Below are 24,284 nucleotides of genomic sequence, written 5' to 3' on the forward strand. Positions count from 1 at the left end.
TCAAAATTTAAACAATTGATTGATAATATAACTATTGATTTTTTATTTTTTTGAAAATTTTCAAGTATGGAGAATATAAAAAATGTAATCAAATGATGGATTTGTTAAAATTCACCTTCATTAAAAATCTATTGAGTGGAGTTTAGCCTGGTCCATAGTTTAATTATGTTGGGCCTAAAAAAAATTTATGGTGGTTACAATATATATATATATATATATATTTTTTTTTTTAAGATAAAAAAATCATAACTTTTTAAAATTTATATATAATAATTATTTTTTTTCTAGATCAAGGTGGTCTTGTGATTACCTTGAACTCAATGTGGAGTCGCTTCTGATCTGGAAAAAAAAAAAAAAGTGTAAGGTTGCGTACATAACCTCTCTTAGACCCCGCAAAAGTAAGAATTTTGTGCACTGAATATGATCTTTTATTGTGAACAAGTCTCAATTCTTGTGTACCAGGTTAGCCACGTTAAAAGTCTTGGGATATATGAAATCCATACCCCTTTCTGTCTGGATGTCGTGTGCACATTTATTCTACTTAACCAAGGTAGTGTCCTATGTTGACGATGTTGACTCCACCAAAACTGACTTACCATTGAATTCCAATAAACACATAACCAATCCTCTAATCTAAAATAACTCGTAGCATAGGTTGGAATTGCTAGAGTCACTGCCATAATTAAAATTTCCTTTCCGACTTAGTAATAACAATTTTTCTTTCCTATCCTGTAGTCTGTGCCACACCTTTGTCCTAATTTCTGAAAATGTTTGCCTCCTAGAATGACCAACTACTGGGGGTAATCCTAAACATTTCTCCATATTCGAGTAGGCTTGGGCACCCAAAGTAGTTGTGATGTTTCTTTGTATATTTGGAGGGATATTCTCACTAAAAACCATAGTGGTCTTGTCTGAATTCACCTTTTGATCAGAAACTCCTTCATAAACCTGTAAAATTTGTTGTAAAGTCTTTCACTTAGCCTCCACTGCTCTACTAAACAATAAACTATGCTTAATTATAAAAATTTTAAAAAGAAGAAAAGAAGAAAAAGAAGAAGAAGAAGAAGATGGGTGATCCGTGGGAGCAGAAAGAGATAACGAGATAGAATAACTAATACAAGATTCGCACTCCAAAATCATATAAACAAAATTAACATGAAACCTCTTTTTTATTATAGCTCTTAGTAAATCCCATTCAACCCTATCATAAAATACATAAAATATGTTCATGTCCAACTTGACTACCATGTAAGTGTTTCTAGTTCTATTATGCTTCTTGCTTCATATAATGCATGATTCCAAAGCTAGTATAATATTAGCAATAATTAATCTAACTATACTCTAACTAGAACATAAGCACTTTGATTTTCTAAAATAATCAGGGATAGAACTCTTTTTGTGTCTATTAAGCCAACACCTTTAAGACAATTTTGTGAATGACATTGGACAAGCTAATCGGACAAAATTGAGTCATAAATTAAGAAGACTTTTAGCACAATATAAGTAAGATTTATGCCTTTAATTAATTTGCCTCACATCTACACCTATATGCCAATAAGTTTGGTAAAAAAAGGGTGCAATCATACTGGACTCCTTTCCGGTGATCTAAAAGAGAGCATCTTTTACCTTATATCATATGCACAAAATTCTGGCACAAGTTGAGCATTCTTTGGTGTATTTTCCATCCAACCGGGCTTCAATAATTTGAATAGCAAGGCCAAGAGTGACCATATTGAAGTATCAAGTTTGTAGCCAAATTTTGTCATTTTCCATCAGAAAATATTTTTCAAGGACGAACTGCAAAGAATCAAATTTTTCCCCTTTCCCCCATCCTTTTCTAAATGATAACGTGGTGGTAGATAAAGAACGAGAACCGATACACAATTTAGTGGTCACATGGTCAGGGTAAGACAATATGATGCTACTGAAAGTCTAAGAAGAATTCAAAAACTTCTCATTAGGCTCACATGTTGCCATGTATCTTAATCACAATTTCCTTGCAAAAAGAGGATTGTCCTTTCAGGATGTAGCATTCTCTTCTAATAAATTCAAAATCGAACGCTACTTGGAAAAAGGGAAAAATAAATTACAAGACGAAGCTAAATTACATTATTACTGTTCACTAGTAAGTATTAATCCCAGCTAGCTAAATCACAAGGGGGGCTGGGACTGAGGTTTAAACCAAATCTTCCGGCATAATATTTACAAGGTTAATTGTACAGACTGAACGGCGCAGCATAATATTTAAGTTGTTGGTACAAGAGCTAATATTTGAGTCTTGATTCTTCCCATACACATTTGAATCTCTCTATAAATAGAAAGATTCTGAGTACAGTATGGATGCAAGCTTTTAAGAGCAGAGTCTAATATCTGAGCCACATCAGCTGGAGGATACTGTCTTTCAGTACAAGTCTGCACATTACAAGAATATTATACTAAGCATTTGTCCAAAAACAAAACTAATACCCAGTATAACAGGTATTTATGAGAATAAAGTTGTAAATGGAAATTCTTAATCTTTGCTGAGGAGAAATAGTGAAAAATGACAACAGCAAGTATTGGTCACGGTTTAGTGGAGTAATCACAAAACTATATTTTGTTGGCATGGCATTGAGACCAAAAATTAAATGATAATCCACTGAACAAAAATAATAGCTACATTAACTTGCAAGTTTTTGCAAGTCTCATAAAATCTGGATATTACTTGAGCATATCTTGTGACGTAAATACGAAAAAGGTCACTGTACCAAAAAGTGCCGAAATATAGCTTAAAGATGGTTCATTAGTAAAAAGAAGATACCAAATTAGAAGTTGACAGCTGATCATGACCAATCAAGACATTGTCAACGTTCACTATTGCAGTACAACAAAACAGTATTTGGGCAACATAATTTGTGTGTGACGTAGTAACAAAACAATTTTAAGCAACATAGTTTGTGTGGAAATATATAAGGCTTCATCACAGATACGCATGAGAGAGAGAGAGAGAGATTGCATTTTGAATCCATTAGCGTTAGAAAATAATCTTCAAATTACCTGTATCATGAGCAATGTAGCAACACAGGAAGTGATAAGCCCTGATGGTATTCGTGCCTCATTTTCATCAGAATCATTACATGGTTTTGCACCAGATGCATCACTAGAAAAAAGGGGCTCTGCTTTGCAGGAACTCAGCTGATTCTGGTTACCCAGACCGCCATTGACCTGCTGCTGAGACCTGATTACCGGTATACCAGAGTCGGATGTTAATTGCTGATTATCAATAGAATCCAAAGTCTCTCCAATCCTCACAAAAGCGTCTTCCCCTTCCTTCCTGAATGTGAATGCCTGAGATGAATATTACATCATAAAGTGTAATTAAGCAAGTGCTTTTTCCTTGAAAAAAAAAATCAATAAAAAAAATAGATTCTTAGACTAAGGCAGACAAACAACATATAGCTGCATTAGAAGCAGTTAATTCAGGCCATATCACAGCAGAAACATTAAAGACTAGTGCACCCACAAAATAAATGATATCGTATCCTACAAGCCCAACATCATACACCATATTGAGCATTAAGAAATAAAATGTGTAACATAAACACTACTGATAATATAGCAATATAAGGGCCCATCAATTATATGAAATCCATGTTTGCCATGTTGGACCAAATAAAGACCAAATGAATGATAAAAAAAGAAAGAAAGAAAAAAACCCTATTTGGATTGTAATTTTGGAGAATCACCTGTAACTTAACTGTGTATTTGAGCATTCTCTTCTTACTAATAAATTTGTTCTTTGAAAAAAAAAGGAAACCAACAGTACATAGTTGTGTTACAACTTGCAAAAATGAGAATATAAAAGAAAATAAAATTATAAAGTTCTTCATCACTCTCAACCCTGACCCCCCAACCATAGAGAGAGAAAGAGTACTGAAGCTCTTCATACCTGAATAGCAGCATCTACCATTGTACGTGCTCTTAATCTTGACCCGTTGACAATTTCAACTACGCTAGATCCTGATTCTTGAGATATGAAAGAATTATCATAACAACTTGTAAGGCTGCCATTTAAACTGGAATTGCTTGGGGGCTTCAGCCAGGGATGCAGGGTGTTTCCTGGATAAGTATTGCGCTGCCTCAAATTAAGTAAAGCAGAAGAAACCTGAACATAAGGACAATCAATCAAAAGTTGCTTCAACCTTTTTTTTTTTGATAGGTAATAAAACTTTTACTAAAAGATGCTGAGCATCATGTTCACGATGGTGAACATTCTGATTAAGAAAAAATACAGCAGGTTCAAAAACTTAATCTAATAGTGTAAGAAATCAGAAATGGAAATACAATTCGTAAAATCCCAAACATGCGCCCACTGAAACAAAGTACCAAAGAGAAGAGCTTTTAAAAGATCTAAGGGTCTCTCATTGTCTTCAAAGACAAAGCAGAGAATGGTACACTAATGCAGGGATGTCAAGCATAATATAATTAATGGAAGCCACATGCCTGGCCACTGGCTTCCTTTAGCTGTACAAGTACCATGGCGTAATGCTTCTTGAAAGGTTCAGAATCCTTCAAAGAGCAATCTCCCTCATTTTGATTTTCCACTATGTCATTATTCGTACTCCTAAGTTCCATTAACAATGCTTCCTACAAGAAAGCAACAGAAAAGCTTCATAGCATGAGTATTACATGCAACAGGAAAGTTTCCATTAGAACCCCACAGAAAAGCTTCATACTCTTAATTGACGAAGTACCAGCATGTCTGACCACAACGTCTAAAGAGGATGAACAAGAGTGATAAAAATTACAATGTCCAATAATTATGAAATTGATAAGTTAGGTTGGCAAAAGCTTGCTATTAGGGTGAATTTAATCGTTTAACTATCATTCTATCACTTCCTTCACATATGGGTGCTGACTATCCCTCAAGAGGGGCCCAACACATGTAATTTTTAACTTTTAAATGGGGAGCTGGAGTGGAAATAGGGTTCAAACCAAGGATCAGCTGCTCTGTTACTTACCACCATGTTAAACTATCACTTGTCCATAAAGCTTATACTGACAGGAAAGGTCAATTTAATCATTTAACCTTCACTACAACACAGGCACATACTGAAGATAGATTAATCCAGTAAAAGCCTTGAGATTTAAGGTAAATGTGTGGGATGATAGAGAATTTAAACTTTAACACCCTAGTTCCTACTGAACATTAAATTTTGAGATGATTCACATTTCTTTGATCAATTGTGCATATATTATAATGTATGACCTTTTTATCAAGAGCACGAGTCAGCTCAGTAAGAGCTCTTATATCAGCTTCCTTTGCATGATTTTGGGGCAGCATAGAAGGTTGACTATGGGCTTCTTGTTGTAAACTACCAATATCAATAGCTGCTGTCTTAGCTTGTGCAATGGCATGGTTTGTATCCACCTGGGCAACATATTGGATTATTTTAGAGGACATTTAATAATCTTAAGTTCAAAAATATTCACCCTATGATAGTGAATTTCCAATATAGCAAAATAAGGCACTAGCTTCAGTCAACGCCATTACCATCACACAGTTAAGAACTTACGATTGTGTCTTAATTTTACCTCTGATGTTCTTATTTTGCAAAAGAAAAAGACATTGGAACCATAAGTGAATTACAACTAATTAAGGTATTTTCAACCCACGCAGGACAAGAGACCAATATGTAACTAGGTTGCAAAAAAAGGTGCTGTAAAAGATCCTAATAACCAATGGATTGGCTGGTCGAGTATCTAGAGCTTCCCTCTTGACTTTACAGTGATAGGTCAGGAGTTCAAGCTACATTGTGATATGTAGGGTAAGAGTGCAATTTTTATGTGCCAGAGAAAACAACAAAGTTTGTTGCCTGATACCCAATTTTTCTGCTAACATTGAAGTCTAGCACCTTCTTATACCCATCAATCTCCCAAGTCCAGCAGCATATATTTTGGTAACTAGACTTTGGCAGGTGACAACATGCTAAAATCTAAGCAACAGAACAAGGTCAGAATTTAAAAATATAGAAAAAGAAAATGAAAATCCAAAAAAATATAAAATATACTTATAGTTGATTGCAATTTAATGGGCATTAGAGTGTGTTTGCAATTATCAAAATAAATATACTCTCGTATTTGTTAAGCACTCTCACCTTTCCTTGCTGTACAAAGGTATTCATGGGGCTTGTGACCTTGTCTAGATTCCCACTTGAAGCAAACATCATAGATCCACCAAAATTTGGATGCCCGTTCATTTGTGGCTCCTTGGATAGAAGAGAGAATTTGTCAATAGTAATGTTCTGTCTCTTGAGAGCTTCTGGCATATTGTCCAATGGATTTAAAGGCATGCAATCAATATCCTGTAATGAATTTTCTTGTGTCATTTGAGAGAGAATATATGGATAATTCCATATCATTTCTAAAATTTACTGGAGGCAACAAGTTCTTCACTAGAAAAAGAAGATTAAAGAAACAAATAACAAACCAACACTAGGTGGACAAATAGGAAGCCCACCAAATATAACAAAAGAACTGTAAAACAGAGTAACTTCAATTAAAACAATGTCACTATGTTCTAACTCAGAAATGTTCATCATTCAATCATAAAATTGTAAAAGGTAAAAGATTCTGTTTCCTGTAATCCTCATGACACCACTCATTTCATTGTAGTCTGTAAGCTTAGAAACAATTAAAACAAAGTAATTTTTAAGACAGGCAACTTACCACATATGGAGAATAAATAGCAGCAGATTGAGATGTACATACTTGAATAGCACAAAATAATTTTATTATGGAAATAAGATCAACTAATTCAATATTATAAACTTAAGCTATTATCAGCAGTCTATTTTGTGCTCTAAATGGATTACGAGCAGCAACAGACAGGCATGTGAATCTTGTTTGCTGTTAATGTACAAAAGGAAAAATAGACTCACCTATTGTAATAAAATTGTACCAATCTCTCTCTCACAAGTCACAACACACAAACAAGCACGTGCACACACACGAGCAGGCACAAATGCAATGAAATTGTGTCAAAGAAAGTGATACCTTGACAAACCAAACTCCTATCTCAGGACGGTCAAACTGAACCCTGCACTTATCTTGATCAACTGTGAGCACACTTCCATCATGAAGTTCTCTTGTTTTTGGATGAAGAGCAATTACTCGTTGTCCTACTGATAGAGGTCTGGCTAAATCTGTTGGAAGTCCTTCCCTAATACCAGTACGAAGTTCTGTATAATGTTTTCTCACAGAATCCCGATACTGTTTAAGTTTCTCCCTTTCTTCAAGAAGAAAATGTTCAGAAAACCTCCTAGGCTTGCCAAGAGAACTGCATTTATAAGAAAACGTTATAAATGTGTCAACAGCGTTTTCAATAATTCCAAGCCATATGTGAAGCTGCATAGACATGTAACAGCAGTAGATGACATACCTCCTTATGACGCCCCATTCAACACGAGTTAGTCTTGGGATGTGTCCCAGTCCAACATGATTTAAGTACTCCACAAACTCCCTTTTTGCAAACCAAGGGTAGTCAATTGCACTATAAAACCATTCAAAAGTGCACCATCTACGGACCAAAGAAGATGAAAGGCAACAAAGAAGCACTTGCTGCAATTTAAAAAAATAAATAAATAAATGAGGCTAGCTTCAGAAAACTGCATATTTTAAAATATAAGAGGATGGGACATTTTACTTTTAGATAGGGTGGTCTATCTGATAGTGAGGTGGAGTATTTATGTCGATTTATAAACCTGTTCCCATGAGAAGACTTTGTCTCTTTCAAGAATGGTTTCGGTTGACCCATTTTACGCTTACTCTTTCGTTTAGAAGATAAACTACTTTGACTTGCAGCAGGAATTTCTGTGGTTGATACTGATAGATCAGTCTCTGCTCTTTTCTGATCACTATCCAAGGAACCGTCTGATGATCTGACTGATTTCCAGGGTTTTAAAAAAGTAAAACTTTGACCAGTACGTTTTCCTATGATCACTGGTTTATTCTCTTCTTCAGCTAAGACCTAGAACAAATGCATATGAAATAAAGAAAATCACATCACTTTGATTACCCAAAAAAAAAATGCTGACATCCAACATATAACCAGAGACTTCCCAAATATAAACACACCCAAATATATTACATGATCATGTGTGCGTATACATATCTATATATGGCTAAACAGAAAACAAGTTTTATTTTTTCCTTGCTTTGTTGGGATAGCAGGATTGGTAGTAACTTAGGCACCTGCATGGGATTGAACCTTTGACCTTACCTCCATCCCCTATGGAGAAAGAGAAGCCATTTGACCCAATGACCATTGGAAACAAGTATTACTACTTTTTCCCTTTATTGGCAAGAAGTATTACTAGCACTACTTTTAATGCAACAAAACTAACAATCTTCTCATCTTTCGCATACACAATGTGTATGTGTCTGTGCATCTGTGTGAACACACATATGGATTAAAAAAAAATTGTTGGGATAGCTGGATTGGTAAGGACTTAGGCATCCATACGGGAATGAACCTGTGACTTTAGTACCTCAATCCAATGACCATTAGCCAGAATTATTACTACTTCTAATACAACAAATTAACAATCTCCTCCTGTTTCACACATATATTATTGGAAGAACTGGATAACTATATAGTTTCAACATAAATGAAGGCAATTTGGGCTTAAAGCTTGTCTCTAATAAACATTGAAGACAAGCTTTTTAACTGATGATCCCATGACAGAGGTGGAATTTGTTACCCATTTGTAGATTTGACCATATATAAATCTTTAAGGGTCCGCCTTTGAGTCCATGGCAGGATAAAGGTAAGAAACCTCTGCAGTATTCTCATTTTCACCTTCTTTTTTTGGGTAACAAACATCAAGAGGTCAGATTAATTCAATTGCAGATGTAATTGTGTATATCACCTAAACAGGAACAAAGCTATTCTAACTATTATATAGCAATATAGCCAGAAATACTTATAAAACCATATTAAGGTAGAGTGAATTGTTAGAGAATTTAACATTACAAATCAATCACAGAGATCGTACACGTTTTTATAACGACAAAACAAAGGCATTTGTTCTCGTACCTCAGTCTTCAAAGGTTCACTTAGAAGAGAATCAGTATGAGCTTTGTCATTTGATATCTGCAACTTGAACAAGAATTGGCTTGTCATCAATCAACTAATAGAAAAATATATTCAAATGAAAAGTTTAAAGTGTGTGTGAGATAATTTATTCATCCACAGCATGACAATCAGTCCATATTTTACCTTTGATACCATGGACTTGCGCTTTCTTTTCCATGCTTTATCGGCAAGCTGAAGCTGTTCTTTCTCTTCAGAAGCAACATTAACATCAATAACTGAGTCCCTTCCAATTTTCAATTTTCTGGAGATTGTACCATCAACTCCAGCAATTGTATGACGTGCCTTCTGTTTTGACCCCAGAAATTTAATTTTGTCTGCACAATGGCTTGTAGACATAGCTTCTGGCAAACTGGCCTTATCATCCATATCAAGAATTGCTCTTTCTTCCTTCAACTGGACAGATGAGTCTAGATCCAACAAGTAAACAGTAAAAAATAAGAAAAAACAACAGACTAAATCACTTACCAGGCAAAGAGATATTTAAAGAAAGAACAAGAATAGCAATAGCAACAGCAATGTCATGTACATCCTGGGAAGCACACTCCAAAGCAAATAGACTACACTCATAAATCACTTACCAGATTCCATTGTTGATATGGGCATCTTTAGAGACAAATCAGCCAGTTCCAGCAGAGCATCCAAGCCAGTACTTTCACCTACAAGAACAAACCAGACATTAGAATATCATTGATTCATTGTATGAAGATTTGTCTATCTAATTAACCGAACAACAGCATGCATTCAACCCAACCAAAAGATGACTTGTAATTAAAAATAGAAAGATGCTATTTAGAACAAATCCATTAAATAAAAAAATATAAAAATGAGTAAATATTCCCAAAGTTTATATTACCATTAAATACCAGAGATTACTTCACTGTAAGATATGTTTATCTAGACCGTCATCAAAGAATGACTCAGTTCTAATGCGGTACCAGTAAAAAAAACCCTGCTGAGGTTCTTGTACATACATAGCTGCAGATATGTTTATCTGGCCTGTTTGGCAATATCAGTCTGAATATAAGGATCATGCGTCCCATAAATTTAAGCCATACCTCCACTTTTGCTTCCTATGTTATAATCCATCACCTTACTCCAAAATGGTGGCTATGGATTTGAATAAAAAATAAATAAAGAGCGAAAGAGAAGCTTCAAAAAACTTGGAAAGCATTTTCTTTACAAAGATAATATCAACTTCGCTCTATGAAAGAAAGGAAATATTTGAACTTGCAATTTTAGAAACAAAATAACAGGGGTTTTATTAGTGAGGATTTGAGTACACAAATATTTGTAACATGAAAAGAAAAAAGAAAAAAGAAAAAAATGAGCAATCATATTAGTAAGGAAGGTACCTCCAAAGGAGAGTTTCTTGCTTCTCTTCCTTTGACCTTGTGGAGAGAATCTCTCGGATTTTGAATTTGAAACTTCAATGTCAAATTTTCCTTTGGAGACACCAGAGTTAAGTCCTTCTTCAGTACCACTACAGGCTTCTCCACCATCATCATACTGATGGTTTGCAATGTCTTGAACTTTCTCTTTCTTTCTGTAAAACTTCTTCCCCTTTCGATGAACTTCTACCGTGCCTACACCTTCCATATCCATCAAGGAGCTAGTATCTCTTGCATAATCGCCATTTTCAACTCCTCTACTTCCTATACTACCTTCCAACCAGTTTTCATCCATGGCAGCATAACGAAGGTTGGCCTGAGCTGTGTCAGATTGTTGATGCTAAATCACATCAAAGAAATAAAGATAAATAAGTCATTTTAAGTTATAATAAAAGGAAGGAAAAAGGTAATAGAAGGACATGTAAATGAATAGTTAAATACCATTTTTCCCCAGGTCCGAAGAGGTGCAGATTTGATGTGCTCTGTTCTTCTGTATGGTGTTTGAGAAATCTGGGGAGAGCCTCCTCTCTGTGAAACCTCAGCTAAAGCCAATGCTGCCCCATGGGCGACTTCATCATCATTAGCATCAGAATCAGACTTCCGGCCTCTTTTATTTGGTGAAACATTAATTTCTGCATCATCTCTCTTAAGTGAATATGAAATGGGAAACCGAGGTGTCCTTTTCCCCTTTGCACAAGGCTCATTACCTAATACGAGATTTGAATTTAGAAACACTGGAATTTAAGCTTTAAAGAGGTTCAGGTTTCAAACAGTGATATCTCTAGACAAAAGAATAACGTTAAGTAAAATTTTAGTGCGCAAATCTAAATGTACAGAATTATAACTACTAAAGAACCAAAAAAAAAAGAAGCTAATGCAGAAAACTCCAACTGCTTAATAACTATTTTCTTAATTTTGATTAATGGGAAATGAACCCTGACAAACATATCCTGCAGAAGGAGAAATGGCAAGTTGCATGTCCTGACACTTGGAATCAAATTCCAGGATATAATTTTTCAAACTCCTTGACTGTAGTTTAAAACAAATTCTGTTAAGCATTCTGCTTATTACTTCATCTTGCCTTCATTTAAGATATTGGTACAATTTTGGGCAATTCCCCACCCCCACCCCTTCTTTTTTTTCTTCATATTAATAATTTCCCCCTCATTTTTCCTGTTTTTATATTCTCAAATCACATCACTTTGATTACCCAAAAAAAAAAAAAAGCTGACATCCAACATATAACCAGAGACTTCCCAAATATAAACACACCCAAATATATTACATGATCATGTGTGCGTATACATATCTATATATGGCTAAACAGAAAACAAGTTTTATTTTTTCCTTGCTTTGTTGGGATAGCAGGATTGGTAGTAACTTAGGCACCTGCATGGGATTGAACCTTTGACCTTACCTCCATCCCCTATGGAGAAAGAGAAGCCATTTGACCCAATGACCATTGGAAACAAGTATTACTACTTTTTCCCTTTATTGGCAAGAAGTATTACTAGCACTACTTTTAATGCAACAAAACTAACAATCTTCTCATCTTTCGCATACACAATGTGTATGTGTCTGTGCATCTGTGTGAACACACATATGGATTAAAAAAAAATTGTTGGGATAGCTGGATTGGTAAGGACTTAGGCATCCATACGGGAATGAACCTGTGACTTTAGTACCTCAATCCAATGACCATTAGCCAGAATTATTACTACTTCTAATACAACAAATTAACAATCTCCTCCTGTTTCACACATATATTATTGGAAGAACTGGATAACTATATAGTTTCAACATAAATGAAGGCAATTTGGGCTTAAAGCTTGTCTCTAATAAACATTGAAGACAAGCTTTTTAACTGATGATCCCATGACAGAGGTGGAATTTGTTACCCATTTGTAGATTTGACCATATATAAATCTTTAAGGGTCCGCCTTTGAGTCCATGGCAGGATAAAGGTAAGAAACCTCTGCAGTATTCTCATTTTCACCTTCTTTTTTTGGGTAACAAACATCAAGAGGTCAGATTAATTCAATTGCAGATGTAATTGTGTATATCACCTAAACAGGAACAAAGCTATTCTAACTATTATATAGCAATATAGCCAGAAATACTTATAAAACCATATTAAGGTAGAGTGAATTGTTAGAGAATTTAACATTACAAATCAATCACAGAGATCGTACACGTCTTTATAACGACAAAACAAAGGCATTTGTTCTCGTACCTCAGTCTTCAAAGGTTCACTTAGAAGAGAATCAGTATGCGCTTTGTCATTTGATATCTGCAACTTGAACAAGAATTGGCTTGTCATCAATCAACTAATAGAAAAATATATTCAAATGAAAAGTTTAAAGTGTGTGTGAGATAATTTATTCATCCACAGCATGACAATCAGTCCATATTTTACCTTTGATACCATGGACTTGCGCTTTCTTTTCCATGCTTTATCGGCAAGCTGAAGCTGTTCTTTCTCTTCAGAAGCAACATTAACATCAATAACTGAGTCCCTTCCAATTTTCAATTTTCTGGAGATTGTACCATCAACTCCAGCAATTGTATGACGTGCCTTCTGTTTTGACCCCAGAAATTTAATTTTGTCTGCACAATGGCTTGTAGACATAGCTTCTGGCAAACTGGCCTTATCATCCATATCAAGAATTGCTCTTTCTTCCTTCAACTGGACAGATGAGTCTAGATCCAACAAGTAAACAGTAAAAAATAAGAAAAAACAACAGACTAAATCACTTACCAGGCAAAGAGATATTTAAAGAAAGAACAAGAATAGCAATAGCAACAGCAATGTCATGTACATCCTGGGAAGCACACTCCAAAGCAAATAGACTACACTCATAAATCACTTACCAGATTCCATTGTTGATATGGGCATCTTTAGAGACAAATCAGCCAGTTCCAGCAGAGCATCCAAGCCAGTACTTTCACCTACAAGAACAAACCAGACATTAGAATATCATTGATTCATTGTATGAAGATTTGTCTATCTAATTAACCGAACAACAGCATGCATTCAACCCAACCAAAAGATGACTTGTAATTAAAAATAGAAAGATGCTATTTAGAACAAATCCATTAAATAAAAAAATATAAAAATGAGTAAATATTCCCAAAGTTTATATTACCATTAAATACCAGAGATTACTTCACTGTAAGATATGTTTATCTAGACCGTCATCAAAGAATGACTCAGTTCTAATGCGGTACCAGTAAAAAAAACCCTGCTGAGGTTCTTGTACATACATAGCTGCAGATATGTTTATCTGGCCTGTTTGGCAATATCAGTCTGAATATAAGGATCATGCGTCCCATAAATTTAAGCCATACCTCCACTTTTGCTTCCTATGTTATAATCCATCACCTTACTCCAAAATGGTGGCTATGGATTTGAATAAAAAATAAATAAAGAGCGAAAGAGAAGCTTCAAAAAACTTGGAAAGCATTTTCTTTACAAAGATAATATCAACTTCGCTCTATGAAAGAAAGGAAATATTTGAACTTGCAATTTTAGAAACAAAATAACAGGGGTTTTATTAGTGAGGATTTGAGTACACAAATATTTGTAACATGAAAAGAAAAAAGAAAAAAGAAAAAAATGAGCAATCATATTAGTAAGGAAGGTACCTCCAAAGGAGAGTTTCTTGCTTCTCTTCCTTTGACCTTGTGGAGAGAATCTCTCGGATTTTGAATTTGAAACTTCAATGTCAAATTTTCCTTTGGAGACACCAGAGTTAAGTCCTTCTTCAGTACCACTACAGGCTTCTCCACCATCATCATACTGATGGTTTGCAATGTCTTGAACTTTCTCTTTCTTTCTGTAAAACTTCTTCCCCTTTCGATGAACTTCTACCGTGCCTACACCTTCCATATCCATCAAGGAGCTAGTATCTCTTGCATAATCGCCATTTTCAACTCCTCTACTTCCTATACTACCTTCCAACCAGTTTTCATCCATGGCAGCATAACGAAGGTTGGCCTGAGCTGTGTCAGATTGTTGATGCTAAATCACATCAAAGAAATAAAGATAAATAAGTCATTTTAAGTTATAATAAAAGGAAGGAAAAAGGTAATAGAAGGACATGTAAATGAATAGTTAAATACCATTTTTCCCCAGGTCCGAAGAGGTGCAGATTTGATGTGCTCTGTTCTTCTGTATGGTGTTTGAGAAATCTGGGGAGAGCCTCCTCTCTGTGACACCTCAGCTAAAGCCAATGCTGCCCCATGGGCGACTTCATCATCATTAGCATCAGAATCAGACTTCCGGCCTCTTTTATTTGGTGAAACATTAATTTCTGCATCATCTCTCTTAAGTGAATATGAAATGGGAAACCGAGGTGTCCTTTTCCCCTTTGCACAAGGCTCATTACCTAATACGAGATTTGAATTTAGAAACACTGGAATTTAAGCTTTAAAGAGGTTCAGGTTTCAAACAGTGATATCTCTAGACAAAAGAATAACGTTAAGTAAAATTTTAGTGCGCAAATCTAAATGTACAGAATTATAACTACTAAAGAACCAAAAAAAAAAGAAGCTAATGCAGAAAACTCCAACTGCTTAATAACTATTTTCTTAATTTTGATTAATGGGAAATGAACCCTGACAAACATATCCTGCAGAAGGAGAAATGGCAAGTTGCATGTCCTGACACTTGGAATCAAATTCCAGGATATAATTTTTCAAACTCCTTGACTGTAGTTTAAAACAAATTCTGTTAAGCATTCTGCTTATTACTTCATCTTGCCTTCATTTAAGATATTGGTACAATTTTGGGCAATTCCCCACCCCCACCCCTTCTTTTTTTTCTTCATATTAATAATTTCCCCCTCATTTTTCCTGTTTTTATATTCTCAAAAGGTTTAGCACAATCAGCCAGGAACCATGCCTCATGAATCAGAGGTTACTAATTTGAATTTCCCCTTCTCCTCCCATGGGGCCAAAAACATATCAAAAGAAGTAATATTTCTTTTTTGATACGATGGACATCCCAATTTCCACCATATTAAAATTCAAAACAACTAAAATTACTGCTTTCTTTTATAGGATTTTACTGTGCATATCCCATTTTACCTTCCATTCTCCATATAGGAAAACAACATTATTGATATAATGAAGACAATAACATAGTCCATGCATGAAGCACTGCCAACATATATAACAAGTGTACGATGCATAATAGAACACCGGCAAAATACCAACTAGAATCAAATAACAATGTAATTAAATTATACCATCAAAGCGTCTCCTCTTCAAAAAAGATAAATAACCATCACTAGATGCAATTGACCGAGACTGGCAAGGATCTTTTGAGACACTTGGCTGAACTTTACCCCGTTTGCGTTTTAGAGGTTTTTCAGATGTCAAAGCTTCATTGCTCTCTCTTTCACTATCACTCTCTTCCTGTTTTACAGTTCGTAAAATTAGAATTCATATAAACCTACTTTAAGTAAAATGCAAAGACAGTCATTTAGCACAAAAGGCATGATCATTCACATCAAAACTAAATTATTATCAGGCCAAAACAAAGTCAAAGATATGTACTTCTGGTGCAAATGCCAAATTTGACCTATTAATGCGGATTGATGCTATTAGGAAAATTTTAATGCTGTTTGAATTTTATTTCCATACATTATGTAATCTCATTATGAATTATTTTATTTTATTATTTTTACCATATTTGATATATTTTGGGAACTCTAATTAAGGACTCAAAATTCCTTATTTTAGACAATTGATAATGGATTAATGAAAATTTGGGTGGTAGGTTTTCTTCCAATGTTTGGTACTAATTCCAAGCAATCTAGGTGTTAATTCTTTGGTTGCATTTTTCTATTTTCATTGCCAGATGCTGACTCCAAGTAAGGTCTAGGTGCTTATTCCATGAAAACCGTAGGTGTTGATTCCTAGGACCTATCCTTGTATTTTCTTTTTCTTTTTATTTTCCCCATACAGATCCCCCTCTTAGAGTTTATTTGTTAAGATAAGTTTTAATATCAAAGCAGACTTCGATTCATTATACCCACTATCTGAAACCAACAGCCAACACACCCACACCAAATCAATCCCAGCAAACTTTACCCCACACTGGCCAACCACCAATTTTGTATAAAGGTTGTACCCGATGCACAACGCTCCCACCAATTTTGGATCAAAACCACAAATCCCAAATCAAAACCACTACAATCAAATCACCCATACTCACCATCATCAAGTTGCCCTTTATAAAAATAAATAAAAAGGACAGACACAAAACCGATTATTTTCACTATGAATCATCAAGATCACACTATTGCAACAACTTAGGTCACCACAAAACAAGCAATATTTTTTCAAACCCAAAATCCAGAGTCATTGGGCCACTGTTAGAAACTCTCAAGACCCAAAATCTACAATTTGCCAGAAAATCTTGCCAAGGTTGTGACTTCACAGTCCAAAACCCATCACTACATATTTCCTTTTTTTGTCCCACACTCGCCGCCATATCCCTGATACAACAAACCCTCATTCACATCCACCGTCATAAAAAACAACCCTAATTACTCCATCACTCAACATGTGATCTACAACAATGCAAATCAAGATCCCCAATTTTAACCCCTTAAGACCTAAACCAATTTAGCCTAAAAAATTAAAAACAAAACTTGGGGATCCATTAAAGTTTGACCCAATCCATACAAAAAAAAAAAAAATTTGAAGTGATCTATTAAAGTCATTACAAACCTAGTCATTACAAAACTTGAAGTGATCTATTAAAGTCTGACCCAATCCATATAAAAAAAAAAAACTAAAACAAATTTAGTCGGACCACACCTATTAAAAAAAAATGCTTTAGCACAACCCAACCCACCTCAAAAATACCCAAATCCTTGATCCTGCCCCATCCATTAAAAAATACCCAAGCACGAGCCCTATTTAAGCACCACCTAGTCCAAGGTCTACAACCATGAGTTACACTCTATGAAGTCGAGTTTTCTCCCACCATGGGAGAGTTAGTGCAGAAACACGAAATTTGACCTATTAATGCTTAGTGATTTGGTTGGACCTATCAGTTTTTGATCCTCAATTGACACTGATTGATGCTATTAAAGTCATTACAAACCCAGTCATTACAAAACTTGAAGTGATCTATTAAAGTCTGACCCAATCCATACAAAAAAAAATTAAAACAAATTTAATCGGACCACACCTATTAAAAAAAAAATGCTTTAGCACAACCCAACCCACCTCAAAAATAACCAAACCCTTGATCCTGCCCCATCCATTAAAAAATACCTAAGCACAAGCCCTATTTAAGCCCCACCTAGTCCAAGGTCTACAACCATGAGTTACACTCTATGAAGTCGAGTTTTCTCCCACCATGGGAGAGTTAGTGCAGAAACACGAAATTTGACCTATTAATGCTTAGTGATTTGGTTGGACCTATCAGTTTTTGATCCTCAATTGACACTGATTGATGCTATTAGAGAGATTTTATTTATATTTAAACTTTATTTCCATATCAGTATGAGTTTACTTTCTTTCCATGATTGATGTAATTTGGAAACTCTATTTACATGCCCAAAGTTTACTATTGTAGGAAGTTGATCACGCATTGATGGAAATATGGATTGGAAGTTTTCTTCTAGTACGTGTTGATTTCATGCAAGCCTAGGTGTTGATTCCAGGATTTTTATCATTATCCCATGCTTGGTGCTAATTCCAAGCAATCAAGGTGTTGATTCCTAGGTTTTATTTTTCTGTTTTCATTGCTTGGTGCTAAGTACAAGAAACCCAAAGTGCTAATCCATTTCTTCACTTCATTTTCCCTACTCTTGTGCTATGCTTCACATCCTCTTCAATCCCTCCAATCCTTATAAATTATTGATCCAAGATATCAAAAGCACTCAACCTTTGGTATCCCTTGACCATCAAGTTTTACAATCCCTTTCATTTTTATTTCTCCTTTTAAAAAGCTTACACCCCATGTACTCTTTTTTTGACCTATAAGCCTAAAGCCTTTAGATTCTAAAACATCTCTCCAAATTTCTAACTTGGTGTTAACATCCATCATCTGCAAAAAGCACAAGACTAAATGACTACATCTTGAATCAATCTAGTAAGTTTTTTATAACAAATGTATAGGGATATGGACTTAAGCTGATACATGATGCAAACCTACTGTGATAGGAGTCAACAACTAAAAATGCATAAAAGAAAGGTAAAGAAAAATATATATGAAGAACTACTTGCTTTTTGCCTAAGAGAACTCTATAAATACATTCCAACACAATCAACCATAGCTAAACACATAAGTGCCTTCACTGTCCAGCAAAAATCAATTTATCTCATTCAAAATCAAAAAGCAGCTTATTGTATAGAAATAGAAATAGCGTGCCACACTAGCATCTATTTAACTTCCATTCCAGAACTCATACAACCACCCAATCTTGAAATGCAATGTTTGGCTTATAAATCCAGTACCGATATTTTGCATAAACAAACTACTAATTGTATCTATTATTATGATGCCAAAATAGGCCAAATTTCAGTCAAGTCTTACAATATCATTGACAGATATATCACAGGAAGGACCAGATTAATATTAAAGCAGCCAAGCTCAGTTGAATAGATGATATAGTAAATTTAATCTCACCAGGACATTATAATAATCTGTCATCATTGCTATAAGGCCAACCACAGAAGCTGTACCCTCTGGCAAGGATAAGTATGCCTGAAAATCAAAAGTAAGCCAAATTGAAATGCCAATAAGTCGAAGACACTGAAACCATAAGAATCCAGAAGGCAAGTCCTCACAATTAACAGTTCGAGCAAATGCAAAGACATTGGGAAAAAAAATTAAGGTGGACAACCCCAACTGTATAATTGATAACCAATTTTTCAAAATATTCAACCAAATTCAATTCATGTCACCTAAATCCTTAAGTACACATCCAAGTTTTGCCCAAATTACTATTATAAACCAACCATTTTCATTTCTGAATATATGACCACATTTAATACAAATGCATAAAACTCATTTTAATTAAGAACATTTTTTTATATATATATAAGTACAAATAATTTTATTGAACTAATAAAACAAACAGTACAAAAGGTGCAACATGAGGTATACCAGTTGCAGTACCATAGGAACCCCTACAGATCAGCAGTACAATGAGTCAACAAAATCACACAAATTTAATGCAACAAATACATCCAATAGAATAAGGATGCAACAAATTGGGAATTTAGCCTTTAAATATTCAACTCTAGCCCTTCAAATGTCTTACTATTTCTTTCCCTCCAAATGTGCCACATCAAACAAAAGGGAAACACATCCAAGCACTATTTCTAAACAAATAGGCCTTCAACACCAACACAGAAACCTTCCTTGCACAGCTTTAAACATCACCCACTTAACTCCAAATGCAGCCAAAATACAACTGCATAATGCTGTTGCCATCACAGTGCAGGAGCAAGTGATCAATGGATTCCCTGTCCTGTTTTCACATAACACACCAATTCACAATAAACATACCTCGATTTATGAGATTGTCTATTGTAAGAATCCTCCCCAAAGTAGGTGTCCACCCAAAAAAATTATTAACTAATAACTGAATTACAAAAACTATCAAACTGGCTTTGCTGCCAAGATCATTTAGCAGATTAAGTAATCCAACTTTCAACTAGGTCAAGCAGTATAGCAATGACAAATTTTTAAGAAATAAACAAAAGCAACATAAAAACCACAAGGCATAGATTGTAGAAGAAAGCTGCATATAGATCTTCAGTTTAAAAAAAAAAATTGCTTCAAAACAAAAATATTCACTGCTTTTGCAAGGAAGGGAAAAAGAAAGAGTCATGTACAGAACCATTGGTACATAAACCCAAACCCTCCTAAATGAACAAAAACTATTATTGACGTTAACAGATCTGGTTATAAATCTAGCACTCACACACACCACATACCCGGTTTGTAGTGTAAAGGGCCTCCACCATTTCAATGGATCTGTTACGCACTACGGCAGCCACCTGGAAATGCACAGAATCCAATAATACCAGAGAGAGAGAGAGAGAGAGCACTATAAATTTACTCATTAGAATAGAAAAGTATATGGTAAACAGTATTATGTTTTACAGCTTAACCAAGTTAGACATCAATTTGCACAAAATTAGTTTATTTATTTATTTATAATTCGATTGTTATGAGTGAGGATTTGAAGCCTGGATATGACCAAGAGATGCCAATCAGTTGAGCTATAAGAATCTTGGCAATTTACACACCATATATTAGAAAATGATTATTATCAATTTGCACCACATATTTTAGAAGATGATTATAATCATAATAAGGACATAACATCTGATGGCAAATTAAGCAAATTCCAGAGTGCACACTCACAAAATCAAAAAAATGTCATACCTTCTTCCAGTCTTTCCCATACTTCCGATAGGCTTCATAAAACCGCTCAAGCTCTTCCTTGCTCCATTGAGGTCCTAATTTGTCATAATATTTCTTCTTCTGAGCATAAAATAAAGCAACCAAAACATTAAAAATTAAAAATTCTATATTTTCAGAATTCAATCACAACTCAACTAAGCCTTAATCCCACTACATTGGAGTCGGCTTATAGGTCTTCATTAACTAATTAGGGTCAGCCACATGTATACTTTTTCACTATTCTATCCTATCTATAATTATATCCCCCATGTGCAGTACTAGAGGCCATCACTTTTATGATCCTCAAAGATACTACAAAAACTTCTTCATATATAGCCCACATCTATAATCTACCCTTTCCATAAAATAAAAAAACTGAGCAACCAAAATTCATTTTCAAAATATCTCTTTATAAAGAACAATGTTACTTGAAAAATTAGTTATCAAATGAAACCAAGTCTTAACAGAAATCATCCACTAACAAAGTAAGATATAGAGAATCAAATGCAGAACCAAAAAGAATTTAAGGACTGAGTAAATGATTTTTTATTTCTTATTTTTTGTTTCAGTCCCAGAACATGAGCAAGACTTACCCGCTGCTTACTTTTGCCCAAGTTCCTACCATCTTTCTCATGAGGTACCTCATTTATGGTAGAAAATCTTTTCACACTTCTAGATTTTCTTGTCGGAGCCATTAAAAGCTTTTTACTTATCTATCTGAGACACAAAAATAACAAAATTAGCAGCCTGTTTTAGCAATCACTAAATTATATCAACAAGACAATGTAGCACATTCTATTTTTAAGAACATTTAACTCCAAAAAAGAGAATTCATTTTCACTAAAAGTTATCAAGCTTTTGTCTTCCACAAAATAATAATTTTTTCACTGTACATCTAATAAAATACTCAATATTCCACAATGAACTAAAATTCAAATTCCCAATTGAAGCAAACAATACAAGCCTGGGTACAAGAACTTCACAGCAGCCTTTTGTTGATTAAAAATTTAAAAATAAACTTTTGCGCCATTCCCTTTTTTCTTTTCCAAAACATAAAGAAGGCTCAATTTATAAAATTTTTTTTAAAAAAAAATCAGAATCACCGCAAGAAATCACTTCCAGAATTCACACTCAAATTCAAGCTCTGATTACCCAAATGAACCAAACAGCATGCACCAAAAACCTCATATTCAGATTCACTACAAGAAACCAAAAGCACCAGTACCCAAAAAAAAAAAAAAAAAGCTTTCCAATACCACTTTCTGAAAACAGCCAAAACAATTCAAAAAATTTAAAATTCATTAGAATTTCCAAGCACAGTAATTCATAAATCACATTAACAAAATCAACAACAACAAGAAAAAATCAATTTCCTTTCATTTTATTATGGTCTCTTTTTTTTTTTTTTAAGTCAATGCTAGCCGTAGACCATTACCCAAAAAGAAAAACTTCGTGAAATGCTCCACCTTTAAAATGAAAATCTCATAAACCCCATTTCATACTTAGCATTTCGCAATCGAATTAAACAATTACAACCCAACAAACAGAATCACACACAAAACCCCAAAAGGACTAAGAGAGAAACCAAACGCAGAAAAAAAAGAAGAAGCTTGATTTCAAAAATACTTCCAGAAAACAACCCAAACACTCGTGAAAAAACAAAAATCACAAAGATTCAAAATTTCAACCAAGAACTCGAAAAATCAAACAAAACAAAACCTACCCAATTAAAAAAAAAATTCAAATTTCTTTTTTTTTTTTTTTTTTTTTGGAATCAATGATCAGCCTTTAGCAACCTCAACAAAAAAAAAAAACAAAATTTCGACAATGCTCCAATTTTTTTTTTAATTAAAAAACGGACAAACATTCAAAATTCCAACTCCGAACTCGAAAATCAGAGAAACCAAAACCCTCAAAAACTTGAAAAGAACAAGAAATCCTCAAGAGTTAAACCCTAATTGACAGATCGGAGAGTGTAATCTGACCTGCTGTGAAGCTCACCCCAATACGAAAATCTAACCATATGCATGTACACACACAATGAGAGACGGAAGAGGAGAAAGAGAGAGAGAAAGGGTTTTAGAGAGAGAAAGAGAGAGAGAGTTTTTAGAGAGAGAAGCTCTGAGACTGTGTGTGTGAGAGAGTGAAAAAAAGTTTGGTTTTATTTGGAGAGAGAGAGATAGAGAGAGAGAGGGTTGCCGCGAAACTTGAATATAAAGAAGAGAGAGAGAGAATTGGAATTTTTTTGTTTTTGTTTTTTTTGTTTTTGTGTTTGGGTTTTTAGGGTGGTGATGGCCGTACACGTGGACAGAGTAGAGGGTATGGACGGTGAGGATTGGGTTTTGTGGGGGCGCAGGGGGATTTTGGATTTGGATGGAGTGGAGGGTTATGGTTGTGCACGTGATCTTTAAAACATTTGAATGTTTTTGGGAGGAAAAAAACAAAAATGTGATTAAAGGTTTTTTTATTTATTTAAATAAAGTTAGAAAGGGATTTTTTTTTGCAAAATTAATTAATTAATTAATTTGAGTTTAAAGAGAAATATTTTGATTTCAACACTTTTATTTTAAATGACTTGGTTATGATATTAAGTACTCTCTTTTTTTATATATATTCTATTGATGACATTTATGGAAGGATTTGAACAAAATATTTGATAATATAATTAAAATTGATTGATAATATAGATAATAAAAATGAAATAAGAAAATTACTCATTTTTATTGAGAAGCAAGATGAAAAATTGCTTTGAAATATATTATGAATGAAAATTATATAAGAAAATTTTTCCTTTTTTTATAATAAAAAACCATATATAACAATAGATTAGAAGATAATTTAAAATCAATAATGAAACTACATTTAAATTTCATAACACTTTAATAATTGAGGTTTAATCAAAGTAATATATTAATTTTAGTAAACCATTGGTAGTAGAGTTTTTATTGAAAGTAAAATATATCAATAAAACCCTATCCAATATATATATATATATATATATATATATATATATATATATAACTTTAGTGTACTTACAACAAATCACATGATGATTCTTAAAAAAAAAAAAAAAAAAGTCACACGACGAAATTATGTATAGTATAACTACTAATACATACATTGAGCTACATAATGCAAGTACCATGTATAAATACTGTGGCATATTATTAAAATAATAATAAAATTTGTAAAAACTTGGGTATTATAATTTTTAATTTGAGTGGATTTTCATTTTTGAATTTTTTGAACTTAAAGAACCCAACTTTTATTATATAATATATAATATAACATAGATTTTAGATGATTATGTTAAGACATTATT

The 24,284-nt window shown here is 34.0% G+C and overlaps 1 protein-coding gene across 1 annotated transcript; it reads right to left on the reverse strand.

Annotated features, from left to right (window-relative positions):
- Positions 1-1,931: 1,931 nt before the first annotated feature.
- On the reverse strand, positions 1,932-23,153 carry LOC111995677 (protein ALWAYS EARLY 2). The gene is made up of 20 exons (XM_065779225.1): positions 22,948-23,153; positions 21,556-21,679; positions 20,945-21,043; positions 20,491-20,553; positions 19,175-19,252; positions 15,774-15,942; positions 14,647-14,912; positions 14,170-14,545; positions 13,396-13,473; positions 12,941-13,224; positions 12,758-12,814; positions 7,685-8,008; positions 7,421-7,599; positions 7,036-7,318; positions 6,138-6,344; positions 5,249-5,410; positions 4,483-4,626; positions 3,929-4,144; positions 3,037-3,327; positions 1,932-2,412 (listed from the first exon to the last, which is right to left on the reverse strand). The coding sequence occupies exons 2-20, from the start codon at positions 21,655-21,657 to the stop codon at positions 2,245-2,247; spliced, it is 3,546 nt and encodes a 1,181-aa protein (XP_065635297.1). The 5' UTR covers positions 21,658-21,679; positions 22,948-23,153; the 3' UTR covers positions 1,932-2,244.
- Between the last annotated feature and the right edge of the window lie 1,131 nt (positions 23,154-24,284).

This window comes from Quercus suber, unplaced genomic scaffold (assembly GCF_002906115.3).
Source record: "Quercus suber isolate HL8 unplaced genomic scaffold, Cork oak 2.0 scaffold_202, whole genome shotgun sequence".
NCBI lineage: Eukaryota > Viridiplantae > Streptophyta > Magnoliopsida > Fagales > Fagaceae > Quercus > Quercus suber.

Excerpts from the sequence above, each read along its gene's own strand:
- LOC111995677 (XM_065779225.1), bottom strand. The coding sequence starts at position 21,657 with ATGGCTCCGACAAGAAAATCTAGAAGTGTGAAAAGATTTTCTACCATA. Across the intron at positions 13,474-14,169 it reads CAAGAAACTCTCCTTTGGAG|GTGAAAGTACTGGCTTGGAT; the intron begins GTACCTTCCTTA and ends TTGTTCTTGTAG. Across the intron at positions 6,345-7,035 it reads TAGGAGTTTGGTTTGTCAAG|GATATTGATTGCATGCCTTT; the intron begins GTATCACTTTCT and ends AATTCATTACAG.